This window comes from Dendrobium catenatum, unplaced genomic scaffold (assembly GCF_001605985.2).
Source record: "Dendrobium catenatum unplaced genomic scaffold, ASM160598v2 original_scaffold_117459, whole genome shotgun sequence".
NCBI lineage: Eukaryota > Viridiplantae > Streptophyta > Magnoliopsida > Asparagales > Orchidaceae > Dendrobium > Dendrobium catenatum.
Window position 1 is genome coordinate 432933 of NW_021435894.1, and position 12696 is coordinate 445628.

The 12696-nt window shown below is 35.7% G+C and overlaps 1 protein-coding gene across 1 annotated transcript; it reads left to right on the forward strand.

Moving 5' to 3' along the window:
• Positions 1-405: 405 nt before the first annotated feature.
• On the forward strand, positions 406-5444 carry LOC110094199 (putative lipoxygenase 5). The gene is made up of 9 exons (XM_020819372.2): positions 406-873; positions 966-1246; positions 1321-1558; positions 2565-2888; positions 3209-3294; positions 3384-3491; positions 3592-3887; positions 4005-4271; positions 4354-5444. Exons 1-9 carry the CDS (start codon positions 504-506, stop codon positions 5102-5104), a joined length of 2721 nt encoding a protein of 906 aa, XP_020675031.1. The 5' UTR covers positions 406-503; the 3' UTR covers positions 5105-5444.
• Positions 5445-12696: the final 7252 nt, after the last annotated feature.

Consider the following 12696-nt stretch of genomic DNA (forward strand, 5'->3'; position numbering starts at 1 on the left):
ATATATTTAATTTAAAACTTTATTAATTATTTATTGTTTTTTTTTTCTACTTCATATCATAATTCTACTAATTTTTTAATTATATTAGTATTATAATATTTAAATATAATATTATAAATAATTGTGTCACTATTATAATATTTAAATATAATAAATATTTATTACATTATTCATTTCGACTCCAATTTAACCTGGATTGGACATCAAATCGTTAACCTCTACTCCTCAGGTCCGACTTTCATAGTCTTGAAAAAAAACTATCGCGACTGCGAGGAAGTACCGGTTCGAACAAAAAACGTGTGGACGGCGGAAACGAGTCGAACCAAATGTGATATTCCACAAATACCCCTCCATCTCTTATAAAAACTCCCTATCCCTCTATGCTCGACTAGCTGAAATCATAGACCAAATACCGAATAAGAGGCTGCAGAAAACGGGAGAGGCAGAGAGTAAGGACCAGAGGGAAAATTGTTTTTCCAATTTGAAGAAAGAGTCATAGAAAAATGGCGGCCTTGAGAGGAAGTTTGAGCTGCCCTCCTCTCCAAAGATCCTCCCTTTTTCCTCAGAGCTCTCTTTTTCTCTCCGGTGGAGAACAGAGCAGGCTCAATTTGCTTCCGCTAAAACAGAGGAAACTGGTCTCAGGGAAGGCGCGGCGGTCTCGGGTCACCGGAACGATGATCGTAGACCGACCGGTGGCTTCAGCGCTGGTTGAAAAAGAGAAGCCAGTGAAATTCAAGGTCAGAGCTGCTATCACTATTAGGAGGAAGAAGAAACAGAGCATGAAGGAGAAGATGGAGACCCAGCTCGATGCTTTCGGCGATAGAATCGGACAGAGCATCGTGCTCGAACTCGTCGGCACCGAGATCGATCCAAGTAAGACCTTTTCTTCTCCTGTTCCACCTTCATCTTCCCCTGTTCAGACAAACTTGAAATTGTTATGACGTTTTGTTCTTCCAATTTTGAAGGAACAAATAGGGCGAAAACGAGCAAGGAAGCTATTTTAAAGGACTGGTTTAACAAAAAGGATTTGAAAGCAGCGAAAGTAGTATACAGTGCAGAATTCATGGTTGACTCCAGCTTCGGCGAGCCAGGAGCTATCACTGTTCTCAACAGACATAACAAAGAGTTCTTCTTGGAAAGCATTGTTGTTGAAGGTTTTTCCTGTGGCCCAGTTCACTTCACCTGTGATTCTTGGGTCCAATCCATCAAAGATCAACCTAAAAAGAGGATTTTTTTTACTAATAAGGTAATTAAGAACCAATAAAGATGTTCTCAAAGTTAACGATGAGAAAAATAATGATTTTTTTCATGTTTCTACAGCCTTACTTGCCTTCTGAGACACCTCCAGGGCTGAGAGAATTGAGAGAGAGAGATTTGAAGGAGATTAGAGGAGATGGAAAGGGGGAGAGGAAGCTAACTGATAGAGTATATGACTTCGATGTCTACAATGATTTGGGTAATCCTGATAAGGGTTCTGAGTATGTTCGTCCAGTTCTCGGAGGAGATGAGAAGCCTTACCCTCGGCGGTGTCGCACTGGTCGTCAGCCATCAAATACAGGTATCTATTTTTAGTAGAATATTGTAATCCAATATATATGTATTTAAGTTTTTTTATCATATCATATAACAGCTGTGATATTTTTTAATAAGTGAAATTAATGTTTAATTCTTTTTATTTTTATAATTCAAAAAATTAACTAATTTACTCTCTGTCTTTTTTATCATTTTTTTTCTTTACATTATTGAATTTCTCATTTTGAGGTTTTAAAAATAAATAAACTATTTTACTAATTAAAATAATATAGCTATACCTAAAATACGACTGATCTATCAATGTTACCGCCAGAGAACAACATATGTCACTAAGATAGCACAGCATCAGTATAATGTTCTATGGTTATAAAAAAATCAATCCGTTAGAATTTTTTTTGTTTTTGTTTCAAATTTAAATTCTTTGTCGTAATCTTATACAAACTCAAGATTTCTTCATTGATACTAAAACTCTCAACCAACAGATCAAGATGAGCTCTATGACAAGATTTATGAAACTAAGATTTCGTTTGAGACTGTTTTTTTACTGCTACAGCTGCTTTAAGAAGCAGTAAAAAGCTGTCTCAAATGAAACCTAAAAATAACTGAACAAGCTCAAAATCAAAATATAAAAAACCAGTTAATTAAAAAAACTTTTAAGTCATTAAAGCATAATGCTCTTTATACTTTTAAGAGGGCCTAGTTAATTCTAAAAATTCAAAAGGAATTCGTCCGTAAAGAGAGTAGGTGGATAATAAAAGTCAACAGTGAATTTCTGATGTCTCTTTTTGGAATTTTCTTGGAACTTGAAGCGTGCTTTGTTTGAAAAGTAAGCTCTTCTCCTTCCAATTCGCTTGCGCCTATCCAGCAAATTTGACCACGAAATGTCAAACCGAAATTAATTTCTAGCGTTGCTCATCAATTATTGAAAAACGACCCCACCGGAAAACCAGTTGCCTTTTATTATATAATAATCAAGTTTTTTTTTATATGATTAATGACGTCATTATTATATTTTTTTTAAATGGGCGCAGATTCACGCATAGAGAGCAGAATAGAGTATCCTGTGCCGACTTATGTGCCCAGAGACGAGGCTTTTGAGGAGACGAAGCAGGAGACGCTCGCCGAGGGAGCTTTGAAGGCTATGCTACACAATTTCATGCCGTCTATTGTTGCGGCGATCGACCCTTCAGCCAATGACTTGAAATGTTTTCATGAGTTCGATAATTTGTTCAAAGAAGGGATTAAATTGAAGAAAGGCATTGAGGATAATCTCCTCAAGAAAATTCCTTTGATGAATAAGATTCAAGACTCGAGTGAAGCTCTTCTTCGCTACGACACTCCACATATTATTACGAGTAAGCCATTGAACACTTTTTTTTATTATTTTTAATAATTTTATTTAACAGAAAAAAGTACGGTGGGAAGGAGAGCTTTATTGCTAGCACAGTGTAGAATTGCTTTCCGCCATAATGAATGATAGATACAGCTACCCATTTTAATGGGCCGATATAAAGTCTCAAAGGGCTGACCTAATCAGGCCCACTGATGACGAGGAATTTCTTATTGAGCCTATAGGATTATCGGAATTGCATGATGGACCTTTTCTATTTTCCAAAATTATCAAATAGCACCTGGTATTTATTTATTTATTTATTTGAATTTCTGTTTTAAACAGAGGACAAGTTCGCTTGGCTCCGTGACGACGAGTTCGCCCGGCAAACGCTGGCGGGAATAAATCCCGTCAACATTGAGCGGCTTCAGGTAATTAAACTCTTAATCATGCCGGATTTACCCTTCAGTTTATTGGCATTTTTCAATTAACTGACGGTGGCATTTACGTCATTTTTCAGGAATTCCCGCCGGTGAGCAAGCTGGACCCGGCCGTCTACGGCCCGCCGGAATCCGCCATCAAGGAAGCACACATCGTTGGTCAACTCGACGGCATGACAGTCAAACAGGTAATTAGTTATTCAGTTCACCCCTTGATGAGATAACATTCACAAAAATGCCAATATATTCCATCTATTTCAAACTTTCTAACGGCTTACTTTCTATCAGGCAATAGAGGAGAACAGACTGTTCATCCTTGATTTCCATGACATTTATCTCCCATTCCTTGACCGCATCAATGCTATGGATGGTCGGAAGGCCTACGCTACTCGAACCATCTTCTTCCTGACTTCTTTGGGAACTCTGAAGCCGATCGCTATTGAGCTCAGTCTCCCATTGATGACCTCAAAAGCGAAACGTGTACTGACTCCACCCTCTGACGCTACCAGCAACTGGTTATGGCAGCTTGCAAAGGCCCATGTCAGCGCTAATGATGCTGGCGTTCATCAATTAGTGAATCACTGGTATGCCTATTCACTTATTGATCTCCCTTGCTCTCTCTCTCTCTCTCTCTCTCTCTCTCTCTCTCTCTCTCTCTCTCTCTCTCTCTGTTCTTAGTTAGTAATAAATTTGTTGATCAGGCTGAGAACACATGCTTGCATCGAGCCATTCATAATTTCTGCACACCGGCAGCTGAGTATAATGCACCCAATTTTCAAGCTTCTGAAGCCACATATGCGGTATAACATGGAGATTAATGCAATAGCTCGCCAATTCCTCATCAATGCCGGCGGAGTCATTGAGTCGAGCTTCACCCCCGGGCCAGTCTCCATGGATATTAGCTCCGCCTTCTACGAGGAACATTGGCGGTTCGATCAGGAGGGCCTCCCTGCCGATCTCATTCGAAGGTTCACAATTTTCTGTTACTAATTAATTTCTAATCCCGAATTCATGGATCATTACTTACCTTGTCTGATTGCGTCGTTTCAGAGGAATGGCGGTTGAGGACAGAAGTATGCCGCATGGGTTGCGGCTGTTGATCGAAGATTACCCATATGCAAACGATGGTCTCCTTCTCTGGTCGGCGCTGGAGTCGTTCACGAAGGAGTATGTGACGGCGTACTATCCGTCGGCGGCGGCGGTGCAGGCTGACGGTGAGCTGATGTCGTGGTACGAGGAAGTCCTAACGGCCGGTCATGCGGACCACCGGAACGCGCCGTGGTGGCCTACCATGGCTACACCGGCTGATCTCGCTAACATCCTCACCACGCTCATCTGGCTTGCATCCGCGCAACACGCGGCACTCAACTTCGGCCAATACCCGATCGGGGCTTACATCCCTTGCCGGCCGCCACTTCTTCGACGGCTACTGCCGGAGATGGGGGACCCAGACTATGACTACTTTCTTTCAGACCCACACAGATATTATCTTTCGGCGATGCCGGAGCTGACGCAAGCGACGATTTTTATGACAGTGATTGATACGCTGTCGACGCATTCGGCGGACGAGGAGTATTTAGGGGAGAGGAGGGAGGGATGGACCGGTGACGGACGGGCAATGGAGGTTTTCAAGGCGTTTGCGGCAGAGGTTAGGAGGGCGGAGGAGGAGATTGAGAGGAGAAACAGGGATCCCGCAATGAGAAACAGGTGTGGAGCTGGAGTGCTGCCTTATGAGCTCATGACGCCTAGCTCGCCGCCGGGGATTACTTGCCGCGGGGTTCCTAACAGTTGCTCCATATGAAAAAGTGGTAATTTTTTGCTGGTTAATTGAAGAATGTGTATACAATTAGTAAAAAGCTCTGTTTTTTTTTGGGAAGGAAAGGAGATGCCTTAGAATTCTTTGGCGATTTGTTCAAAGTATGTGCATAAGAAATAGGAAGGATGAGAGATGTTCATTTATGATTGATATTCGTATTGTGCATAGGGAGGAATGGCATTACAGCAAATGAGGTTTTCCTAATTATTATGGAGTTGTAGTTTTATTAGAAATGAATGGGCAAATTGGTCATTGGAGGTGGTTTATTTGATGTAAATATGGGATATATATTTCTTTAAGAATATAATTGAAGAAATTTATGTTATTTGATGGCTATTATTTTTTTTATAGCAAGTCTTGTGCTCTATAGCCAAAATATTAAATGATTTGAACATAGTTTAGTACATTCTACTTTAAATTAATTTATATTTTATTAAATTCTTGTTATAATGAATTTTTAGTTGGACTTAATTAATTATATTTTAATCTAATTATTTAAATATGGCTTTTAGGTGGATATAAATGGATTTATAAGTGTTAATTATGATTAGTAGTATGTAATAAGAATTATTTATTTAGAATTACTAATGTTATCTCTATTGAAATTCAAATATTTACAAAAAAAAAAAATATTTATGTAGTAAAGAATTTGTTTAATATTTATGTCTCTATAAGAAATATTTTGGATTTAAAATTTAAAAAATTGATCATAAGAAATTTAATTAAGACTTTCAATAATTTATAGAAACTCTTATTGGGTTGCTTGTTATGTTAAAGATCAAATATATTCTCCAATATTAATAGAAAAATAAGCTTATGTGAAACTTTTTATTTATATGTCAAATTTTAAAATTTTATTCAATTATTAAAATAAATAATTCTTATATGAATGAATATTGAGTTGATTTGTTATCAACTATTTTGCTTACAAATCTAATCAATATTTAGGATTTATTAAGCAACCACTAATACAATATTATGCACAATACTAACTTTGTAAAGGTTAAAACACAATCTTATATAGTAATATGCACAAAATTTGTTTGATTCTCTTTTTGAATCTTATCAATATTGGACTTGATTACACATGGTCTTATCATGTCGAAAATTGAGGAATCATGGGAAGAGAAACAATCAAGCATAATATCTTATCATGTTGAAAATTGATTGATTCCTATTGTATATAATATTTTCTAGCTATAAGCTTTCAATTTCTCTTACAATAAAGTGTTTCCTAACATATCATCTGACCACTCCCCAATAATTTATTTCTTCTACAAAACTTTTTCTTGAGAATCATAGGTTCATCTTCAAAGACTCTTGAGTTAAATATTTTAACTACAATATTATTGTGTCGATAACTTTGACTTCTTTTGTTTATGGAGACCAAATCCATGCCCTTCATCCTTATCTTTTATAAAAAGCTTAGGTTTGTTAAGCTTGCTTCAAAAAAGGCCTTCTTAAAACAAAGAAAAAAAAAAGGCAAGCTATGGCTAATCTTAAGCTTGAACAAGAAGAACAATTTTTTTCCTAGCAAGTTATTCTTACTGAGCTTGTCACTTCCATAAAAGGCTTTGACAATGTTAACAATTAAGTCATATTATCTAGACTCCTCCAAAAGGTATCTCTCTTCGGTTTCTTAATTGGCTTGTAACTTGCATTCATTATGTGCCCTTTCTCATTAATCTTAATGACAAGACCAAATGCTACTTCACTTATTATAATGACCTTAGGCAAAGTTGTACCCTCTCCCTTTTTTTTGTTGTTGTTACTATGAATAAATTTTGATGTGAGAAAAGGTTTGTTTTCACCCCGGCCATGTTTAGTTGTAGTGCAACTATTTCTCATTTAATCCATACATATGATCTTTAATAGTTGGTTGAGCTCCACCTTTATTGCCCTCATGGATAATATCTTATGTTCACTAAATGTATTAGTCTTCAGATGAATATAATTAAATATGAAGTCTAATTTTCTTAAGCTATGTTGAATTTTGATAACATTAGCAACTAGATTGGTCTCATTGTTAGTCCCGGCCCCTTCCCATTATTTATTTGGGTCTCCCTCTTTTGATAAAAATTTTCAAGTTAAATATTGCCACTCACTCTTTGAAAAAATTAATGTTGGCACACATAATAGAAGCATAAAATGATTTTTTTTTTTTAGTTGGGAGATTTCAATTCAATCATTCATCATTAAACAATCCCTTTTCCTATTGGCTTTGTTCTGCTTCTTTACCCATATGTATTCTTAAAAACATCTCTCACTCACTAGCCATTTTCTCATTGAAAGATGTCTCTATAATAAGTTGCATATCTTGTCTTGGAATCATATTACTCATTTAAGAGAAAAAAAAAAAGGTATATGCCTTGCTTCTATTTCTTCCCTTGACTCTACGTGCAAAATGAAAGTCTTTTGAAGACTTTTTCACTCTTCTAGCCATTTATTCAATTGGTGAATGGAATATTTCAAATCCTAATAGAGGAGACCTACCCAATGTTTCTCCTTTTTCGCACAACTTGATACTTGTGGTTCTTTTTATGAGAATATGGCTATCTTTTATTGTTGGCAATGACCTTAAATTATCTTAATCCTTGGGTTGGTTGGATCTCTTTACTAGATTTATTCAGTGATAATTGTTTCATGCCATCAACCTAATGATGCTAAATTATTTTCTATTATTATGGAGGTATATTATTAGCTCCCATCTTTCCTCATCTATATCAACCATTTTGTGCTACAATTCTATCTGTGATATCAATGTCAATGGGGGATTGATAGGCTATGGCGGGGCCTCAAGAAAAGCTTCTCTTTTAAAAGTACTAAGAAAATCATATTCTATTATGTTAAGACTGTGGATGGCATGGGCTTCTTTGGTTCAAAGATTTTTTTCTCTAAAATACTCTTTATGTTGTTGGTTGGCTTTTTTGAGAGGCCTAAAAACAACCGATATTCTTCTTGCAAGTAGTATTAATGTACATAGAAATTATAAGATTTACAATCTTCTTCTTAATTCTGAGAACCATCTATCTTTTTTAATGCCATGTTTCCTATACGTTTTTGAGAAATTTGATTTCATGAGATTTAAAAAAAAAAAATTGCGCATTTTTCCTCTAATTCTGAATGGTTGCAATAATAGGTCTCATTCTGTGGTTCTTCTATTTGCCAAAGCTTGTTGGTAACTAAAGTCAATCTTTAATTGCCTATAAGCTTAGAAGGTAAAAGTTCAAGGATTCATGACCGGACTTTCCTTGCCTTATCTTTCTTTTAGTTTGAGCTTCTAATTGATAGATGTGCTGATTTTTTTTTTTAAATGGACGGGCTCCTTTTACTTCATTTTCTACTGATTTAGGACTAGTTTTTTTTTTGGCTTTTTTTTTTTTTTTTCTTTTTTGTTTATAAACAGAATTATATTTTGGTCGTTATTTGGATGTGACTCTTCTATAAAAATTTTTTTTACGAAACTTCATTTTTCTACTATTTTGAGAAGCTTTTTGATATTTGCTTCTAATTAGACGATTTCGAGCTGTTATTCTCGTAGATGTTTTCAGTTCTTAGCCTTGTCGTTATTTTACTATCTTCCTTCTTATGTTGCATGACAGTTCTTATGTTACATTAAAATTTGAACATTTTGTTATTTTGTTTATATTTAATAGAATTGGGCTAAGCCGGCCTCACCATTCCTTAAAGTGCTGGAATACAATTAAAAGAAATGCAGTGTAAATCAATATTTTAAAATTATTTAAATCAGTGTAAAATAAAATTATGTGAATGATTTTTTTTCTTTTTGACATAAAATGAATGTAGTGTAAAATTTAAAAATGAAAGCTAATGACAGGTGACAATCACGATGATGGAGGGTGACGACGGCGATCGTAGCCATGGTTGGTGGTGGTAGCCCGTGGGCGGCAGTAGTAAGAGGGTGGCGATGGTGGTAGCCACCGGCAACCAGAGGCACGATGACCGGAGGTTGACGCCTACAGTGGTCAACGAGTGTTGGTGGCAGTGCTGGCCGGCGGTAGCTGCCAACGAATGTTGTTAGTGATCGTCGATGATTGGAGATGATAAACCTAAAAATTAAAAAATTAAAAAAAAAAAAAAAAATAGGAGCTGAACAAAAGTAGTTACTGTAATTTTAATCTAATTGTAGTTAGGATAGACCTACAATGATTTGCTTAAAAAATATTTAAAATGACTTTTTTTTATTAGATTTAAATAAAAATTAAAAAAAAAAAAACTCAAAAGATTCTGTAGCCGACCCCACTTAATAGCATATAATCTTGATTTTGTCAACCACATTAGGTTGCGTCTGTCAAACCTCGCAGAGCAAGAAAAGAAGCTTCTGGGACAAAAGATTGAACTTTTTCTATAGTTCAAAAAATTTCAATTAGCATTCCCTAGCATTGCTCAATCACTCTGTTAAATATTCATTTTCACAGATCAAAAAAGTCCTCTTCTTTCAAATTAAAACGTCAAAATACAAATGTAGCCATACTAAACCCTAAACCAAAAAAAAAACTTCTGTTAAAGTACTGAAACAGATCGTTAAGGCTTCGTTTGGGACGGCTTTTTTTCTGCTTCTTAAAACAGCTTTTTAGTACATATTTTTTAGTTATTGTACTAGAAAGCTGTTTTAAGAAGCAGGAAGAAAGCCGTCCCAAACGAAGCCTAACTCAAAACCCACCTCTAATTGGTAATTACGCGTTACAACCTGAGCAAAGCAGCTAATCAAGAACCTAATCGATAGCTGAAGATATTGAGCACCATGAACAAGATCTTTATTGTCTATATGTGAATATGAAAAATCAGATTTCACTGCCCAGAGAGTATAAATCTATAAACTGTTGCTCTATATAGTTAACATAGTAAGACATAAATTTCCTACCACAATCTTTTCTAAAAGCTCTAAAGCCCATTTCATAGAATCAAGAAGATCATTCAAGCATAGCTAGAGATGAAGAGGAAGCTTTAGCAATATAGCAAAAGTTGTACTAATGATACCTTAAATCGGTATTAACTTCCCATTCCTTACAAGCAGGTGTTTCCAGCACTGCCAATGATCCTCAAGATTAAAAAATATGAAATTAATACTAAACATTATACAAAATAATTGATAAGGTAGAGCACTGAATACCCTTTTTTGTGGCTTCGGATGATAATTTGATGAAGTAGCACAGCAAATAAGCGAACCATTTATACGTAGTAGAACATTAGTAGGGGTCCGCAGTGCAAACACTTCTCGGTGGCTTAGTATCTAATTCATGTAGAACTTAAAAAGATAGGACAATGGAATGTGAAAATTTGTTCTCTTTCCAGTGGATGGATGTGGCAATAAAAGCTGAAAGATTTTTCCTGTCAGACAAAATCCTAATAATTAGCTATCAATAAATCGGGTAAAAATGGATCCTTTTGACGAAAGAGAAAAATGAGCTAATATTGAACTATGTCAAAGAAGACTACATTAAAAATTTTCATAAAAAGGACAATAACAACAATATCAAGCATTTGTCCCACTACGTGGGGTCGGCTACATGAATCATTTTTCTCCGTTGTGTCATGTTAAAAGTCAAATTATCATTTAAATCTAATAAAAAAATTCATTTCTAATATTTTCTAACCAAATCTTTTAGGTCTACCTCTAACTTTCTTAACATAAGTCAAATCTAATACCTACACTTTCCTAATCGGGTCATCGGAAGGCCTCCGTTTAATGTGACCAAACCATCTAAGGCGACTCTCTCTAATCTTATCTTCCACTGGAGCTACTCCAACCTTTTCACGATATGCTCATTTTGTATCATATCTCTAAGGGTAAAGCCACTCATCCACCTAAGCATCCTCATCTCTGCAACACTTAACTTAGTATTATGCTTCTCTTTTAATGACCAACATTCGGCACCATAAAACATTGCAGGTCTTACCAACATCTTATAGAATTTTCCCTTAAGTTTGAGGGGGACTTTTCTATCGCACAACAAGCCAGATGCATTGCTCCACTTCAACCATACAACTTGAATTATGTTGATAATATCCCCATCTATTTCGCCATCACTCTGAACAATAGATCTAAGATATCTAAAATGTGTACTCTTATTAATGACCCATAAAAAGGACATTAATAAATACTACAGCTGCAACCACTAACAGCATGCAATGATAAGAGTTACTAGGAACATGATAGTTTTGTAAGCAATGATAGAATAAATATTAGGATAAATATCACAGACCCTCGTGTTTGGGCTTGCGCTTAAAAGTTTTTTTTAAATCCACCACTCCATTTGGGTCAAGTTTCTTGTAGGTCCTTTTGTTGCAAGAAGCATCAATTGAACTAAATAAAAAAATAAAAAACACAAATATTGCTTTATTCCCTCTCCATTTTCCCTCTCTTGTTAAGATACAGGAGGTGCCCCTACCTCCGACTCCTAATGTCAGCTATCTCTAATAATCTCTGGCAAATTCATCTCCTCCAAAGATCCCAACACAACTTCTTGCCATTAAAACCTCATTTCCTGTCCCACCACCTCCCCTCTCACAATCTTCCTTGTCGAAGAGATCGACAAAGTGAGCAACTCGACCTCAACTACAATAACTAGCTCAGGTTTGGAACTCCAAGGTCTCAAACAAGCAATTCTATTTGAACGTTGAGGGATATCTATAGAATTTCATTGTCAAACGACAAAATTTAGATAGATTGTTGGAGAGTGACCAAGCCTTAAGGATGAGTACTTGGCCATAAGATATTAGTTCCATTTAAATTTAAATTAAGAAAATCACACCAACTAAATTAATGAAATATTTAATCATGTTTAGCAAAAATGTACCTCTGTAAAAATGGAAACAAAATGAGGGACCATAAAAATCTCAAAAGGCACGAAGGACCAAAATGGAGGAATTTCAAAAAATATTAGACCTCATGAAGTTCATCTCACAAGTGAAGCACTTGTGTGATATTTACCCTAGAGCATTATTTAAAATTATGCAATACGAGGGTATGTTAGTGCAATTTGGACCAAAAACACCATGAGGTGCATGCCTCAGGGATTTCAAGTGAGGCATGCGGGTTTTTTTTAAATATAAATATTAACTATAACATAATATTAAACCTACCCTTACCCTCATGCATGCGAGTCCACGTGAAGCAAGTAATCGAGCCTTCCACTCCTTCAACATTGTTATCATCCTTCTCCGACACAGTAACAACTAGCCATTTCTAGTGTCGTTGTCGTCGCTGCAACCATTACCTTCTCTTCATATCCCAGTTTTTTTTCCTATGAGGATCTCCACTTCCTCCACTAAATTTTTTTTTTGTAGCCTGTGACAATCCCTAAAATTTATTTTTTTTCCTTGCATTATTACTTTTTTTTTGCGTAATTTAGTTAGGTTTTTATATCTTTGAATATTTGCATGTTTTTAAATGTGTTTGAATAAAAAATTTCATTCTAGGGTTTTGTAAGAAATAGTTTGAGGCAAGAAAAATTCACAACAAAACATAGAAAAGATTTAGAATGGAGAGAATGTACAAGTTCATGTTTGAAGAAATAACAAAAAATATGTTTATTTGAAGTGCAATTATTGGA